Source organism: Coccinella septempunctata, chromosome 3 (assembly GCF_907165205.1).
Source record: "Coccinella septempunctata chromosome 3, icCocSept1.1, whole genome shotgun sequence".
NCBI classification, from domain to species: domain Eukaryota; kingdom Metazoa; phylum Arthropoda; class Insecta; order Coleoptera; family Coccinellidae; genus Coccinella; species Coccinella septempunctata.
In genome coordinates this window covers 13,434,936-13,453,360 of record NC_058191.1, presented here as the reverse complement: position 1 = coordinate 13,453,360, position 18,425 = coordinate 13,434,936, and the positions used below count along the sequence as shown (strand labels likewise).

Here is an 18,425-nt window from a genome sequence, read left to right as displayed (position 1 = left end):
AGTATTGTTTATATTTAAATGACTACAGAAATAATGCTGATGTTTATGCATGTACATCAAGATCTTATATATGTACAGTCCATAGATAGTCAAAATGTTATTTTGCTTGAACTTATTACGACATGATTCTCTGAAACCCAAACGAAATATTACTCTCAATGCTAACTTTTGTGTTTTCATAATCTGATGCGATCCAGAACTGCTACCCCAAAAAATAATACCATAACTTAATTGTGACTGGAACATAGCATAGTAAACCGCTTTTAATACATCAATATCCACCTGATCTCTAAGAACCCTCAAGGCATAAATAACCGATTTTAATTTCTTATTAGTTTCTTCAACATGGGTATGATATTTTATGAAACTATCTATATGAACTCCCCGAAAATTAACACATTCGCTGATTGGTACTTCATTGTAATTGTAGTTTATGCTTTCTGGATAGCCACGATTGGTTCTATCAGTCTTAAAAATTTTCAATACACCATTCATTTACTTTATCCATAGCATCCTTAAATTCCCTCATACCGCTTAGAATATTCAATGCAGAGATGATGATATCAGTATCATCCGCAAACAACAAAGACCTGATGAAACTAGAAAAGAAGATTTCAGGGAGGTCATTGATGAAAATAACAAATAGCAGTGGTCCCAAGATACTGCCCTGTGGCACGCCCAACTCGATAAGTTTCTCAGAAGATAAGTAATCTCGACCTCCATCAGATACAAGGACTCTTTGTTTTCTATTCTTAAGGTAGCTCTCAATTAGTTCAAGTTGCTTGTCCCTTATGCCGTAGACACTTAGCTTGTAGAGTAAAAGTTTATGATTTACACTATCAAATGCTTTGGCCAAATCAAGCACGATAGCTATGGGAACTTCACCTTTCTCAAGTGATTCCAAGATCTTGCAAGTGAGTTCAAAAACAGCAGTTTCAGTACTCTTTCCCTTCATAAAACCATGCTGGCAGCTTACAAAAACATTGAATTTCCGAAAAAATTTCAACAATCTATTGGCCAGAACCTTTTCAAACACCTTTGCGAAAGAAGACAGGAGACTTATGGGCCTATAATTAGCCAAATTATCCTTTGAACCTTTTTTAAAAAGATGCTTTACTACAGCCACCTTAAGTTCATCTGGAAAGATACCAGACTGAAAAGAAAGATTCATAATATGGCATAGTGGATCAATTATTCTCTCTAAACAATGCTTGATGACACTCATCGGAATCTGATCGTGTCCACACGATCTCTTATTTTTCAACTCTTTCACGGCATGATAAATATCCGATTTTTGAACTTCAAACATATTTTTCCCTACGTTCAAGTTCTCTGTTACAAGACTTCGGCAATTTCGAAACCAGATTAGGTGTTGCCGTAACAAAATGTTCATTAAACCTCTCTACAACCTTTGAAACATCCCCGCAAATCCGAATATTGCTCTCACGAGATTGACCTGAAATACTATGAATAACATTCCAAGTTGCCTTGGATTTGTTATTGGATTTTGAAATTTTATCGCCATAATATTCTTTTCTTACTTCACAAATCAATCATATTCAAATTTCAAATTTTTATATGCATTTCCAAATGAAGAATCTATCCTAGAAATGACCAACAATATATCAAGTTGATGTTTTAAATTTGGTACTTTAGAATTATTGAACTTTGGTTTTGAAAGTTTGTTCTTGGCCTTATATAGTTTCTCCTGGAAATGCTTTTTGAACAGAGAACAAAATCTTTCTGAGAATCTATTCCATAAGTTGTTTACGTCTTCTTCTTTGGAATGAACAATGTCATCCCAGTTTTGATCAGATAATAGCATATTTAAAGAATTTAGACTATTTTCACTAATGTTTCTTACCCTAAATGTTTCCTCAGTAGTGTCCAACAACTGCCGAATCCTGATCCTCTGACCACAATGATCAGACAGATGAGCCTCAAAAACAGAGGTCTCACAACCCTCAAAATTTGTGAGGATATTATCTAAACATGTTGACGATGTTGCTGTTATTCGTGTCGGTTCATGTATTTTAGCTTCAAACCCAAAGCTCCCAATCAGATCAAGAAAATGATGAGCATTATCACTCCTCACCAAAGTATCAATGTTGAAATCACCTAGAACAACAACTCTAGAATTTTCCTTCGCTTGTCCTTCATATAATTATCACATTGTAGTTTCTTGAAACTTACTCGTTGTCAGCACGAAGTTTAAAAATCCAATAAAAAGTTAGGATACCTGATTCACCGCTTCTTATCTCCCTGAACCATATGTATCTCATTCTTGTTTCGTGCTCGTGTCGGTTAACATCGAAGGAAAATAAAATAATTTCAAGTGAATATTGGATTGTGGATTGAAAGTGAAGTCAAAATGCCAAAAAGAGCTCATTCATCTCATCGAAAAAAGGACGCCCAAATGAGGAAACTGAAGAAGAAATTGAAACAAATGGAAGAACAAATCAGGAAAATTCAATCGAGTGAATCGAGCGAATCGGACCACACATAATCCAAAGAGGAATCTTCAGATTCAGGTAGGTTTTACATAATAGAAAAAAAAAATAAATAATGTGGAATAAACAGAATTCTCGATGATAGGAATTAAGAACCATTCTCTGATTAATTATTTATCACAGTAACTGTCTATCGGTCAATAATAACGAGCGTTATTTTGACATTATATTTGAAAAGGAAATCGAGTGATTTCTTCTTCAACGAATGTTGGCCTTCGGTCGAAGGATCACAGCATATCACAACAATATATTGAAATAATTATTATAAGATAGGCAGCTTTCGAATGAAAGTTGAATGGAATATGTACTTGCGAGTTGTCGTTTGAAAAGAAATCGAGTGATTTCTTCAAAAACAATAACAAGTCGACCTTCGTGTGAAGGATCGCTAATCATTTAACGTGAGTTGGCCTCCGGGTGGAGGATCACCTACAACATATCGAATAATTGAAACATGGAAATCCTGTAGAAAACAGACTTACGAGTGATATATACATATAAAGCCTAGAATTGATTTAATTGCAGAATCATCAGACAACGAGTCATATAAACAGAAGGACGATATGGAAATTGAGGCACCAACACCAACACAAGATTTTAGTGTCCTAGGTTCAAAACCCAATGATGAGGATGAAATGGGAAAATCTCTCCATGAAGAAATAATAGTGCGCTGGAATACGTATCTTCAAAAAGGATTCGACAAAACCCAACGTGAAGAATTAATGGCAAAATATAAACTTCCCGTGAACTGTAAAATGTTGATCCCCCCTCTGGTCAATAAGGAGATTCTGCCATGTCTACCTAAGTCAGCTAATGAAAATGATCATTTTCTGATAGCCTTACAAAAACAATTAGCTCATGGACTGACGGCTGTAGGTACAGTCATAGAAACCATGATTTCTGTTGAGGAGCAAGCTGAAAATATAAAAACTCTAGCTGATGCCTGTCAGTTATTCTGCAACATCCATTACGCCATTTCAGCTCACCGAAAATACAAAATTATTCCCTATTTGAACCAGGACTGCCGAAAGGTGGCCAAAACCATGAACATAGAAGAATTTCTATTCACAAAAAATTTCGCAGAGGCCGTAAAAAATGAACAAGCTATGAGAAAAGCAAGTTCCGAATTCAAGAAAACTACTTGGCAACCGATTCATCTACCAGGCTCTTCTGGAACTCATCATTCAAGACATTTAAACTACCAGCGTCCCAAATACAAAGGCAGAATGAAAAACCAAAGGAGGGAGGAGAAGAAACCGCTTACTCGATACAGGACATTCACGAAGGAGAGGAAACACAACAGACAACAATAGATTCAGAGCAAACGGTAAGACATTATGCTGGACGTCTAAACAAATTTTATAATTATTGGAAATCCATCACGAATGACCGAGTGGTCTTGAATTGGGTTGAAGGAATAAGTATTCCCTTTAATTCTAAGCCCATACAATATTCTGTACCCTCTGTTGAAATATCAGAAAATAGGTTGGAAGAATATAAAAAATCTATTGAGGAATTAATGAAAATAGGCGCAGTTGAAAAATGTAAGCCTTGTAGAGATCAATTTCTGTCTTCATACTTTCTTGTAAAGAAACCAGATGGTTCAAATAGATTTATATTAAATTTAAAAAAACTCAACACTTATATTGAAGCGCCCCATTTCAAATTAGAGGACGATAGAACGATTTTGAAGCTTCTAAGTCAGGGTTGTTACCTCTCAAATATTGATCTGAAAGATGCATATTTTTTGGTTCCAATTAGATCCAAATATAAAAAATATTTGAGATTTAGTTTCGAAAATTCAATTTATCAATTCAATTGCTTACCATTTGGTCTCAATGTGGCACCTTTTATATTTACCAAACTTTTGAGACCTGTAGCAAAGAAACTGAGACTCAAAGGAATAATTACTGTTTTTTATTTAGATGATATTCTTATAATAGGAAGTACGGAGCTGGAATGTAAAAGAAATACTACACTAATCTTGAATGAACTAAATAGTTTAGGCTTCATTATAAATCTACAGAAAAGCACCCTCTATCCCACACAAAGATTGAAATTCTTGGGCTTCAATTATAATACAATTGACATGACAATTTCACTTCCACTAGAAAAAATCAAAGCCATTAAGAAACTTATATATTCTTTCAAAATGAAAAAAAGGTGTTCAATAAGAAAATTTTCAGTATTAATTGGTAAATTAGTATCTTCTTGTCCTGCTACGAAATACGGCTTCACTCATTTAAAACCTTTTGAAAGAGAGAAATACATTGCACTTAAGGGAAACCATAATAATTACAATATACGAATGACTGTTCCGAAATCATTATCAAATGAATTAGAATGGTGGTTTGTTAACATAGGACTAGGACAAAATATAAAACCCAAAAATTTTTCCCTTGAGATAAAATCGGATGCCTCATTAACAGGTTGGGGCGGATTTTGTGAAGGGTGTAGATGTCATGGGTTTTGGAATGAAAAGGAGCAATAAATGCACATAAACTTTTTAGAAATAAAAGCTTCTCAGTACGCTTTACAGTCGCTAGCAAAGAATAAAGAAAATATTCATATTCTATTAAGAGTAGACAATCAAACAGCTATTTCCTGTATAAACAAAGGTGGTAGCATTAAATATCCAAAGTTAAATGAAGCAACTGCAGAACTATGGCAGTGGTGTGAAAAAAGAAATATTTCAGTATTTGCCAGTTACATTGCCTCATCTGATAACGTAGAGGCAGATGTGGAATCTAGATCACTGTCTATTGACATAGAATATGAGCTGAATAACAGAGCCTTTAAACAAATTACAAAAACATTTGGAATACCCGAGATAGATTTGTTTGCAACTAGAACTAACAAAAAATGTGACAAATTTATTTCATGGTTTCCAGACCCAGAGTCTCTTCATATTGATGCGTTCACAGTAAATTGGTCAAAATTTTATTTTTATGCTTTTCCCCCTTTTTCTATCATAACAAAAATATTGGAGAAAATAATACAGGAAAAAGCTTTAGGAATAGTTGTTGTTCCTAACTGGCCATCACAGCCATGGTACCCAGTTTTCAATAGAATCCTGACAAAAAGCCCCATAGTATTCAAACCTGAAAAATATTTACTTATTTCTCCTTTTAGGGAGAGTCATCCGCTCCACAGAGAAATTTCCCTGGTGGCAGGGAGATTATACGGCGGTCTCTATTGAAAAAAGGTGTACCAGAGGCCGCAATTGAAGTCATAACTGCATCAATTTCCAAAGGAACCCTGAAACAATATACAGCTTGTTTTAAAAAATATTGGGAGTTTTCAATAATGAATAATCAGGATCCACTAGTCTACAACCTAGAACATTATTTGAATTTCTTAACAGATGTATTGAATAATGGACATTCCTTCTCTGTCATTAACTCGTACAGATCGGCCTTGAATTTAATTTTTAGTCCTATGAGTTCTGTAGACGAAAAAGTTATAATTAGATTTTTGAAAGGAATATCCAATATTCGCCCACCAAAACCTAAATATGCATCCACTTGGGATCCGGATCCTATTTTGGAACAATTGGGAAAATGGTATCCTTTAGAAACTCTGAGTATGGAGAATCTCACTTATAAGCTCGTAACTCTCATGGCTCTCACGTCTGCATGTAGGGTACAAACATTGGCGTTAATAAAAATCGAAAATATCAAAGTGTTAAGAGAAAAAATTGAAATTAGAATTCCTGATAGAGTAAAAACATCCGCACGTGGAAGATGTCAACCCTTACTCATTTTCCCATATTTCGAGAAAAAACCGGAGCTGTGTGTGGCATCCACAATTGAATTTTATATTGAAAAATCATCATCCCAACGAAAAGGAGAACAGAATCTGATTCTCACCCATAAAAAACCAATCAGTCGTTGGATAAAGAAAACACTACACATAGGTGGTGTAGATATTTCAATGTTTTCAGCCCATAGTACTCGCCACTCATCAACTTCTGCTGCGTTTAGAGCAGGCGTAAACATAGAGCAAATCAAAAATACGGCGGGATGGACATCATCCTCCCACACATTCTTCAAATTTTATAATAGACCAGTAAAAGATTCCAGTGACACATTCGCTAAGGCTATAGTAAAATGCTGAGTAGGTCCTTGAGTCTTGAGTTTGTCGTTACCACTACTATTACCAGATGCTAGATACCTTATATACCTACTTATAATATTTTGTTTTCTGTTTGGCATTTCTGAGTTGAATTGTACTTCAATGGAACTGTATATTAATTATGGAATAAACATTATTATTGTTGTTATATATCAGTTGAAATATGATTTGTAATATAATCTAGATCATTATATATTATCTCGATTATCATTAATAAAATTTGGTATAGTATACCTAACTCTTTCATATAATGTTTCTGTAATGGTCAGAATTACCAAATGGAATTAATAAAATGGAATTAAAAAAAAAAAAAGAAAATCGACCACTATAGGTACTCTGAACATCTACAATGTGATAATTATATCAAGGACAAGCGAAGGAAAATTATAAGATTAATCGACTTACCTTAAGGAAGATTAATCCTAATTTTCCGAGCTTGTCCGAAGATATAATTACCCTACCCACCCTATACTACCCAAATGCGGTCAATTTTTTGTTTTTTGTTTCTCCACTCGCACTCAATGAATGAGATACATATGGTTCAGGGAGATAAGAAGCGGTGAATCAGGTATCCTAACTTTTTATTGGATTTTTAAACTTCGTGCTGACAACGAGTAAGTTTCAAGAAACTACAATGTGATAATTATATCTTCGGACAAGCTCGGAAAATTAGGATTAATCTTCCTTAAGGTAAGTCGATTAATCTTATAATTTTCCCTTATTGCAACATTTAAAATGGTCATGAGTCTTTCGAAGAAAAGATCAATATCTGCCAGTGGTAATGACCAGGTCTATAAATACAAACAACTATCAGTCTTTCAGTACACGAGTTCAACCGTATTGCCGAACACTCAATGACTTTTGAAACACTAAGTTTTTCCAGATCATATCTTACTGTGAATCTGATTGATTCCTTGCAATAAATAGCGGAACCCCCATGTAGTGATGGCAATAACGTTATTTCTCACTAACGGTTATCAACCGTTATGGTTTTTTTTTAATAACGGTTGTTGATAACAGGTTAATACGTTATTTGCTCTGAAAACCGATAACATCTTCAAGGTTTGTCGATTAAGGGGTTTTCTCTACAAATTTAGGGTGTAAACGAGTCACGACTGAGTTAGAAATTTTTGATGATAATTTTTGTGGATGTTTACTACTTCTTTCATTCAACTTAATGTTACATTAATGTGAAAAAAGTTTACTTTTTTCTAAACCAGTGAAATACTTCGCAACTGATGAAAAATATTAGAGTATTCAATGTGTTGCCCAATATTTAAATAACCATTTTTCATTTGTTTTTTTCATCTGGATACTCTTATTATCCATTCGTCCTATTACAAGTTCGATTTATTAATTCTATATAGACAATAAAATAGTACGCTAATATCGGCTAATATCTGCGGTGAGTGCTCCTCCCGATATTTTATCCAATCTCATCACTTCGATGTGAACAACATAATGTACCAATAACAGCCTTCCATCCGCCCGCTAACATCAACCGAGAACGAGAGTCGAGAATATGGCCAACGTTATCAGTTTGAAAAGTGTAAACTGTTAATAAACGCCAACAAACGATCTAACTAACCGCCAACAAGTCCAATATCGCCGACTGTTATATGAGAAACGGTTTAACTAAACAATAACCGCCAGAAACAACCTCTCTGCTAAACTCTATCAACGGCATCAACGCCAACGTCGTCGACAGTTATATCAGAAACGGTCTAAATAAGCGGCTTTTTCAACGCCAACGTCGCCGACTGTTATATGATAAACGGTCTAACCAGAGATATAGAAGGGGGGAGATTGAGCTTCAAGCTGCGCGAACTGGCTAAAATTGAAGGCCGCCATTTGTCAGGAAATATATACAGCACCGCCTAAAAGTGATAGCATGTGGCAAGAGTTATATACAGGGGCACGTAAAATTCAGAATTTGAATGTTATGATTTCGTTGATAACAGTACTTGAAATTATGAGATTTCGGTCAATTCGTTTCTTATTTCTTCAGTACAATACAAAATGAATACCAAAAATGTCAACGAAGGAAAAAATTTTTTGTTTTATGTATTCTGGTGAATATAATGAGGTGTCCAAATATTGAACATATCATCTAAACCAATGAATCCTTTTGAATTATATTCAAGCGTTTGTAACCAACGATGAATTTTAATTTAATTGTCTTTTCTTCTTTTCGTCTTTTCTAAATAGGTAACGTTTTCAAAATAAAATCTATGATTTCGAAGATTCTAGCAATTTGGTCTTATGGGGTAGTTTGATATATATAGACTTCGAAGCGTCACCAATATTTGGTTTGTTCCAGAATCGCTTCTTTTCACTACTGTTCCCTAATTACGATCAGAGGAAAGTACCCTGAAAAATTGCTCGCCCACTTTCCTTCGAGATGCAATTCTGGAACTCTGCTTTTAAGTTTTAATTTTAATTTTCTGTTTCTAAGGAAACACGATTTTGTCTATCTGAAGGACACTAAATTTTTTGCACAAAGTGGATAAATTGATCTGATATTTTTTATTGGAAGTAAGACATGATATGATGAAAGCTAACAAGTCGATAAATTTGTCAGTAGCTACTGGCATTAAATATATAAAAGAAAAAAACATTTTTCTATTCATTTTATTTATACAATATTGTATATCCAGTATCGATTGCTGCATAAAATCAACTGATGAAGTCTTCTAATTGCAGAACCTTGAATTTTTCAGTATAAACTTTTTACAGATTGAATATTCTAATTTTAAAATGAGATCTGGCAATATTTTTCACTGAAAGAAAGCCATAATGTCTTCCAATCACTGAAGAATATAAAAAATGTTCTTTCAAGGAAGGGAACAAATCATCAACTCGATCATAAAATTTTTGGGCTTGAATTATTGCAAATGCTTCGAGAAAATTTTCATCTCTTGAAACTCTATTTTCAGTTGAAATCATCAAATTCCTGATTGACATATCGTTATAATTCCATATGATGGTACATGAAGTCCCTCTGAAACAAACAAAAAATAAAATCATCTCAGTTTCATATTAAATTATCTCATCTTACCTTAATTTTTGAAGAATATTACAATTCCTTCAAGACTGGAACTTTTAGGGTCACAGTATCATTCTCTACATTTTTCAAATGTCTCTTCATCAATGTGGCACTGAATCAAAAGATTTCTCCCAATGATGGGCAGCATTTTCAGAAATACGTTGATCTTGTCTCAAAAAGTCCATCACTTCTTTCATGTGTTGTATTTTATTTTTAAGAGACTTAATTGTATAATTTCCTTCTATATGGAGTTTTTTCAATTCGATGAGTCTTTTCATCAATTTTGAAGGAGAAATACTGAAACAAGTTTAAAAAATTTGTAAATCTATCAAAGATATTCAAAAATTGATATAATTGGGAACTTACCTATAATTGTGAAGTAAGCCATCGTAAATATCCTGCTATTCAGCGAAAAAAGCTAATAAAACCACACGAATCCGCTGAATATCACCAAAAATACGTTCATATTTGTTATTATTGTTTACATTCTTTTGACTTGACAGCAGGCAATGGCAGCTAAATGACAAGAATATTCACTAAATTGTTAGACCGTGATCATAATACCGTGCTATGACCTGACAAATGGCGGACCCACTTTTGTCCCATGAAAATAGGATGCGCAGTGGTCGAAGCTCAATCTCCCCCCTTCTATATCTCTGGGTCTAACTAAACGCCATCAACGCTAACGTCGCCGACTGTTATATCAGAAACGGTCTGAATAAACGGCTTTTTCAACGCCAACGTCGACGACTGTTATATCAGAAACGGTCTGAATAAACGGCTTTTTCAACGCCGACTGTTATTCATTTCATCAACGATTTGAGACTTCATATTTCGCGCACACGTTACTGCGCAACCTGTTATTGTTCAGGACATATAACGGTTAGTTATTGCTTTTTTTGAATAACCGTTGTTAAATAACAGGTTAGAGAATAACGCCCCATCTCTACCCCCATGTAAACCCTCCTCTCTGCAAAAAGCAGATGCTAGTCTGTAGCCGTTGAAATTATATGATTTTAGTTGTTCAAAAGATTGCCAATGTTCAGTCAAACAAAAAATTTCAGGATTCTCTGACTCTTAAAAATTTCAAAATCTAAGAAATGAGTTGTTAACACACTGAATATTTTGATGTAACAATGTAACGTAAGGGTTTACCTTGTTACTTGTTGTACAATTGAATTCTTGTGAAAAAAATTCTTAAAACTGAAATCTCGAATCAATACACCATTAGGCCAGAATTCCGCATTCATTATTGTTTTATACATTTCCTCAGATGGAACACCTACACTGAAAGACGAATTACTGCCCTTTGAAACCAATTTCTTCACTTCAACAAGATCTGAACCCAAACCAGCACCGCCGTATTCTTTAATTAAACGTTCTTCAACATCCTTTCCAGCGATTCTTCCCACATATATCCACCTTTTCTGAGGAACTCCAGAGAAAGACGATGTAGTACCCTTACAAATAATTCCTTTGGATCGTAAAGATTTCTTTCTCCTATTCTTCACTTCGGTCCATTCATTTTGTGACAAATATTCCCGTTTTTCTTGGGACATTGTTATTTCATCATTTTTAGTTGGACCTGAAAGTTTAAGTTCCATAGCGTTTGATTTTTCATTGAGGTTATCGTTGTTTACTTTTTGACCAGAAGTGTCAGGTACATTCCGTGTTCGACGCACCAGCAACGCAGACGTAGAATCCAAAGAATCAGAAATAATATTCACATGCATCTTTTCGGTTTGCTGCCGGCCCGATGCACGATGGATGAAATATTCCACTGCATTTGACACACTTAATGTAGTCAACCACTTTTCTTGCACACTTTGCACACTTTTGATCGCTTTTTTTCTCATTTCTCTCTATACGTAACTCCGCTGTGTCTTCACTCGTCGCCATCTTTTTGACAGATTTTGACAGTTTTCAACGATCAGTTCTTTTGCCAGGTTTTTGGGCTTGGCATGGGTAACTGTTTGGCACCCATTGTATCAGACATAGTCATGTCAGATTTACAGAATTCCGCTTTATCTGCATTACCTTTCAGAGTACCGATTTATAAAAGGTACGTTGATGACATTTTCACCTCAATACCTTCAGACGGTGTTGGTGTCATTCTTGATGCCTTCAATTCCTTCCATCGGCGTTTACAGTTTACTTTAGAGACGGAAAGGAATAATTCATTGCCTTTTCTTGATGTTCGTGTCCTCAGGTCATCGGGTTGTTTAACACGTTGACGGACAGTAGAAACAAGTGAAATTCGAAAATTGACAATATATGTTTTTGTAATTTTTAGAATATTAGAAGTAGTCATGTCACATAGTGAACTTGAACTTGACGGCTATAGACGCAACTGTCCGTCAACGTGTTAAGAACTGATTGGTACCATAAATCAACCTTCTCTGAGAGATTTTTGAATTTCAACTCTCAGCATCCTTTCACTCATAAGATTAATCTCATAGAAAATCTGAAGTTTAGAGCTACTCATTTAGCCAGCACAGAGTTTCACGTTGATAATATGAACAAAATTAAAAGTTTTTTGATTAAGAATAATTATCCGGTATCATTGATTCGAAGAATTTTTAACAAAAATGGTTCAACACACCTAAAACCACTACTAACCACAGCTAAAAGATATTTTAAGATTCCCTATATACAGGGTTTATCTGAAAGGGTGAGTCAACTCTTAATAGATCAGATAGTTGAAATTGCCTTCAAACCAGCCAATACCGTCGGGGGATTTTATTCCAAGTTGAAGTCGAAAACTGCTCTTGGCTTAAAATCTGGTGTTATCTATAGTATCCCTTGCAGAGAGTGTAACAAAGTATATAGGACAAACTAACAGGTATCTGAGAACTAGATTGACTGAACACAAAAGAGACTGTGTCAATATACACAATCCAGCTAAAATGAAAGATAACAACACTGCATTAGCTGAACATTCTTTCAATGAATTACACTCGTTCGATTTCGATAGTGTTAAGATACTTGATTGCCAAACAAATTTAAGTAAAAGGTTGTTTTGTGAATTGCTGGAAATAAAAAAAGAAGTAAATTCTCTCAATAAGATAAGTGACATTGAAAATTTGAACACGGCCTATTTCAATATAATCCAAAGAATAAGAAATCTTACATCTTAACGTAACATTAGTCATGTTCGTGTGTCTACATATTGTTTCCTTCCCTTCTTGACAGATGATTATTCACGTTGAATGTATTTCATTTTCATTTCTGATTCGAGTTAAATTCCGTAGTATGCCTGTCATCATAACATACCTCAATTATTTATTACTGAAGACAATAGAGACCAACTGACAATGTGAGTAGCTTCAATTTATTTCATTGAAGGGTCAATAATAAATACTCTTTTTTATATTTATATATATGTAACCAAGTTGTTAATGTGTTCGATCTTTTTTTTTCCCTTACCCTTCATTATGTTTGCTTGCTTTAGTGGTTTGTTCGTATACAAAACTTTCTATATATGTTTTCTTCCCAATTGTTCTGATATTTTCTTGTTGATTTGTAATGCTACCTTCTTTAAATAGCGTCTTAATGTGTACCATCTATTGTAGAGCCCTGAAAACGATTTTAAATAAATCGAAACGTCGGCATTTTGATAAATTGAGTCTCTTTAACCCAGACCAACAAGGACCTTCTCAACAGTTTCAAAATAGAACATTCCATTTACTGTCATACTCTGACTCTGTGTTATGGAGGGTAGAGTCCATACTCTGTGTTTTGTTCAGTTGCGAGTCTGCCACTTGTCTAGTCAGTCAGTCAGTTGTAAGAATTGCCATCAAGAAGTTTATAAAAAAACGTGGTGAATAATGTTGCTTTGAGTAAGACTGTGTTTTAACTCGAATACGTAGATTTTACTGTGTTACTACAACAATATTTTCCGAAGAGATTCGACATTGTGATAAAATACGTAGTAACAGAAACTTTTACGTAGAACGGGCAACATAGCGTCAATTTAAAACCCAAAAATGTTTTGACAAGCGTCATAACCCCGCATTTTCGTACTATACAGAGTGAAATGTGCATTGAACTAAAGAAAGAAATGGAAGGGACTCTCGGGTCAGCAAGAGTGAGGCCGACTGAAATAGACAATTGGATGTATATCTTTCTCTCTCTGTACTTGCGCAAGGAGAGATAACCTATTAAAGTTTGAATTTAAATTTTTGACGTTTCGTTTTTCTGATTTGAATCGTATTTTTTATTAAATCAGGACGTTTTCTGAGTTTATTATGCGATCATAGATAACCTATATCGTCGTTAAAACCCGAAAAATGTGTAACTCCATTTTAGCTGATTTTACAGGAGAGGCAAAAAACTTCTTATTATTACCCGTACTCCCTTAATATTTACCTTTGTTTTCACAGCAAAGCAGCACTATTTTTCCACTACTTGTGTCGTCTGGTTGCAAAACCGGCCAACCCCTCAATTTTCGGAGAAAATTTCTGTTTATTTTACTAAGTCCTTTACTAACATTTCCACCCATTGGCAATGAGAAACCATAACAAAACCGGTCAACTCCGTGCGTTTTGGGGATTAGAAAACTCCAATGTGTTGCAAAAGCGGCCACATCCACTCGTCAGTGTTTTTCAAAACCGGTCATCTCCAAATTCAACATTCCTGGACATTCATTCATCCCTCCAGATAGGGTTTTCGCTCAAATTGAAAAGAGGTTGAAGAGAATAGAGACTCTCGTTGATCCTGCAGCTCATGAAAGCATCTTAGCTGAAATTGGAACAGTGTTTAAGCCTGGAAGAGACTACACTGGCCACGATTGGAAGCAGGCCAGCAATGTATACATCAAACCACCTTCACAATGGCATATCAAATTCGCCCCGACAAAAAAAAAATTTTATAACAAAAAACAAGGATAAACCGTTAGTGCAAGGGGAGGTATTCTACAGAAATGAGCTTGGAGCCAGAAAGTCAGTGGTGAAGAGCAAAAGAAATATTATGAGCAGTAGGCTTGATGCCGTAGCTACAGGTACTGTAAGAAAGCCCCTGAAACTTTATGATGTCAAAAAATTACTGACGAAACATTATGGACCAGATTGGGACAAAGACGACAGATTAATTTTTTACAGAAACATTTTGGCTGACTTGGGTAACGAGGAAGTCTACGAGGAAAGAGATGACATGACGAATCCTTGGAGAATAATGACGTCATCATGTGCGAGCCTGAAGATGACGATTTAGCCCCTCGAGTGTAAAGTTTCGTTTCAACTATGTTATATACATAATTATATATTTTTTTTATAAGTTTACTCCACCTAACATAAAGTTCAGTTACACAGAAACATTGTGAATGATTTTTCTTGGCTAAAACCCCGCTATTTGATGTCAATTTTATAGATATTTTAAGCTTTAGTTTGTTGCAAAACCGGCCAACTAACTCCAAAGTGGGTTGCAAAACCAGCCAAATCCTAACTATAATTTTGAATTTCCCCCTCCCAGCACCTTCCCCCAGATTCTTTTATGGTGCTCTAAAACCTACTATCCTAGTGACACATTAATAACAAGAGATTTGGATCCTATCTCCAATTCCCTAGTTTTGACAAAAAATCGTCTCTCCTGAAAAATTTTCTGTTATGGAGATGACCGGTTTTGCAACCAGACGACACACTTCTTATGTTATACACTGATGTGATGTGGATATATGCACTGACGCCGTGCTAGTGTAAGGGAGGTACACGTATTTGTTTTAAACAATTTCAAGCACGGAGATACACATTATTCTATTTTGCGCGAGAAAAATATTTAACTGTTCGATGGAACTACACAAATTTCTGAGCATGTAGATGTTGAAAACCGCTAAAGGATGGCATCATAATCTCTTTTTTGATTAAATTGGGAGTTACACATTTTTCGGGTTTTAACGACGATATGCGATATGAATTATATTTTTCATAGTAGTGTAGAAGGAATTTAATAATTTTTTTGCCAAATACCTCGAACTGTGATGATTGGAATAATATTTTTCATCAATTCAAGACGTTTTTTGAGTTAATTTTGCGATGTTGATCATATTTTTCAGAGCAGTGCAGACGGAATTTAATAAGTCTTTTTTTGTATGAAAAGAACAGAAATTTGTTCATTTTAACTAGATTAGTATATTGTGAAAGAATATAATCATGTGAAATTCATCAAGGTTTTAATCTACATGTTGAACATACATATTTTCCTTCTACTATACTGAATTTTATGTTAATTAAGGAGCGTTGCCAAAAAAAAAACAAGTGTCAATTCTTTCTATATTTTTATTATATACAATATATATAATAGTTTACATATATCTTCAGTAATAGTCTACAATGAAAAAGAAAATTATTGATTTCAAATAATTTGAATTCACTCGAAAACTTACATGCGCTCTGCTTCTCATCGGATTAGATTAGATTAGATGGATCTTCGTTTGCAATTAATATTACAAATGATGTCGACAGTAATAAACAAATATAAAATATCAGTGGTAACAACATGCATACAAACCATAGACATAGAGACATGGACTGAACAATGCCAGCATGAAATTGGCTATTTATTAGAAAGAGAGAAAAGCTCGTCGGGACATTAACTTTCTCTTTTTTGTTCATAGAGGTGAGTGTAGACCAATAAAAATTCTAGAAAAAGACAACTGCATTCCCGACGTGTTTTTCTCTCTGTCACTTTTTTTGACCGTATTTCATGCATATATATAAAGGGAAGGCACAGTCCATGTCTCTATGTCTATGATACAAACACAATAAAAATAAAAAACAATCCTCATCACATATTCTTTCTCCATAAGAACTCTTCTATAGAATATATAGTTTCATTTAAAAGCAACCTTTTCACTTCTCTCTTAAAGTTCATCAAGGACTTGTCATGAAACTCAGAAGGAAGTTTATTATATAGTTTGGGGCCCCAGAAGTCCATGCCCTGGTCTATGTGCTTCAGATGGTGCACTGGAATCTGCAAGGAGTCTTTATTTCTTGTTTCATATGCATGATTTATAGAATTGGTCGGAAAGTTCTTCCATTTCTGATGCACATAACACAGTGAGTTGTATATGAAGAGTGATGGAACTGTAAGTATTCCATGATCCTTGAATGTCTTGGGATATTATTGAATACACTTGGTACAGCATCAAGTTCAATATTTTTCTTGTATAACTTGGATTGTGAAGGTAATCTTCACATATTCTACTATACTTTGAGGGATACCAATGTTCCCTTCCTACAGCAGTAATCCAAAGTTCCAAAATATCTGGGCGTTTAAAAGGAAACCTAAAATAAAGTAATATATAATGCTTTTGAACTCACAAAATGGGATCTCATAATGAAAATATTTAAAATAGACCTACCTGTGGAAACTCTTTGTCTCATTTTTGTTCTGCTCATTGGAGCATCCTTTAGCAACTTATTACAACCATCGTTGTAACAAGATTCTGAAATTTACCAATTTTGCGTGACTGCAAACAGTACTGATGTTGATGGGGACAACAATGATTTGAGAAACACAAAAACCTATAAAATACTTTCTCTAAAACTTTATACCACAAATTCACAAACAACTTCAATTCTGAAGATTACTTACTCAGAGGACAGTTAAAATCGAAAGAGGTCTTTTCAGACAGTTTCAACCCTTTTAATTTCTTCGGGTGGCCAGGTAAAGGTGATCTGTCCCTTCACTAGATCCATATTTCTCAGAAACCGAAAATCCAGATACTTAAAGGTTTTCGAATGGGATTCAGGGATTCCCCGATTTATTTGAGTTTTTTTCAAGTTTCAAGCGAATATTAATCGTGAGTTTAAGCATTCTGAACACTTTTAGATCTCATTTCCAATTGAACACAACAGAAATCATCCCAAAAACTAATGTAAACTGAGTAATCAACAAAACCGTCAGCTGATTGATGTAAACAAAACATCTAAAAGAGAGAGAAGGGATACCCACCAATAGTCTTTCTCACTCCCACACTTTTGGACACACTTTCTGCCGATTTGCTGAACTGCGGGTCCCTTCCATTTCTTTCTTTAGTTCAATAGAAATGTGTCAAATTTCCATGGCCAACCGACTGCTAGAATAAAAGTGAATGAAGTATAGTTAATGCAAAATATTATTCCTAGTTTTCAATCTCAGATGCGAATTTTTCAAATGCGCTTTGAAATTCAGCGAGGAATCCAGCAGGAAGTAGTACATACGATTCGAGGTCAAGCCGATCGATATAATATAAAATATCAGTGGTAACAACATGCATACAAACCATAGACATAGAGACCTGGACTGAACAATGCCAGCATGAAATTGGCTATTTATTAGAAAGAGAGAAAAGCTCGTCGGGACATTACCTTTCCCTTTTTTGTTCATAGAGGTGAGTGTAGACCAATAAAAATTCTAGAAAAAGACAACTGCATTCCCGACGTGTTTTTCTCTCTGTCACTTTTTTTGACCGTATTTCATGCATAGATATAAAGGGAAGGCACAGTCCATGTCTCTATCATTCCGAGTCATTCGCTTGACAGGAGAAGACGTGCTACAATGCTCCTAGTGCTATAAAAGAGAAAGCGGACGAGAAAGTCGAAGTGTCACAGTGCCGTAAAAGTGAAAGCGGAGGTGAAAGTGCCCACTAACAAAGCTACGGAATATTTGATTCCGTCTGTGAAGTTTGTGTAGGTTCTATATTTTCTATCGGAATTTTAATTCGTTAAAATTTTCAAAGTTGGTGTTCATCCTAAGTGTCC

General features: G+C 34.8%; 2 protein-coding genes and 2 long non-coding RNA genes across 4 annotated transcripts; 2 read left to right on the top strand and 2 right to left on the bottom strand.

Moving 5' to 3' along the window:
• Positions 1-2,167: 2,167 nt before the first annotated feature.
• LOC123309629 lies at positions 2,168-3,820 on the top strand. Its single transcript, XM_044892830.1, has 2 exons — positions 2,168-2,531; positions 3,033-3,820. The coding sequence occupies exon 2, from the start codon at positions 3,071-3,073 to the stop codon at positions 3,818-3,820; it is 750 nt and encodes a 249-aa protein (XP_044748765.1). The 5' UTR covers positions 2,168-2,531; positions 3,033-3,070.
• On the top strand, positions 3,669-6,623 carry LOC123309628. Its single transcript, XM_044892829.1, has 2 exons — positions 3,669-3,834; positions 5,640-6,623. The coding sequence occupies exon 2, from the start codon at positions 5,814-5,816 to the stop codon at positions 6,621-6,623; it is 810 nt and encodes a 269-aa protein (XP_044748764.1). The 5' UTR covers positions 3,669-3,834; positions 5,640-5,813.
• Positions 6,624-9,256: 2,633 nt separating this feature from the next.
• On the bottom strand, positions 9,257-10,341 carry LOC123309661. Its single transcript, XR_006537278.1, has 3 exons — positions 10,054-10,341; positions 9,700-9,984; positions 9,257-9,642 (listed from the first exon to the last, which is right to left on the bottom strand). It is a non-coding gene; the product is annotated as an uncharacterized LOC123309661 (long non-coding RNA).
• Positions 10,342-16,843: 6,502 nt separating this feature from the next.
• On the bottom strand, positions 16,844-17,567 carry LOC123309975. Its single transcript, XR_006537305.1, has 3 exons — positions 17,278-17,567; positions 17,045-17,207; positions 16,844-16,967 (listed from the first exon to the last, which is right to left on the bottom strand). It is a non-coding gene; the product is annotated as an uncharacterized LOC123309975 (long non-coding RNA).
• Between the last annotated feature and the right edge of the window lie 858 nt (positions 17,568-18,425).

Coding starts and splice junctions, on each gene's coding strand:
- LOC123309628 (XM_044892829.1), top strand. CDS start 5,814: ATGAATAATCAGGATCCACTAGTCTACAACCTAGAACATTATTTGAAT.
- LOC123309629 (XM_044892830.1), top strand. CDS start 3,071: ATGGAAATTGAGGCACCAACACCAACACAAGATTTTAGTGTCCTAGGT.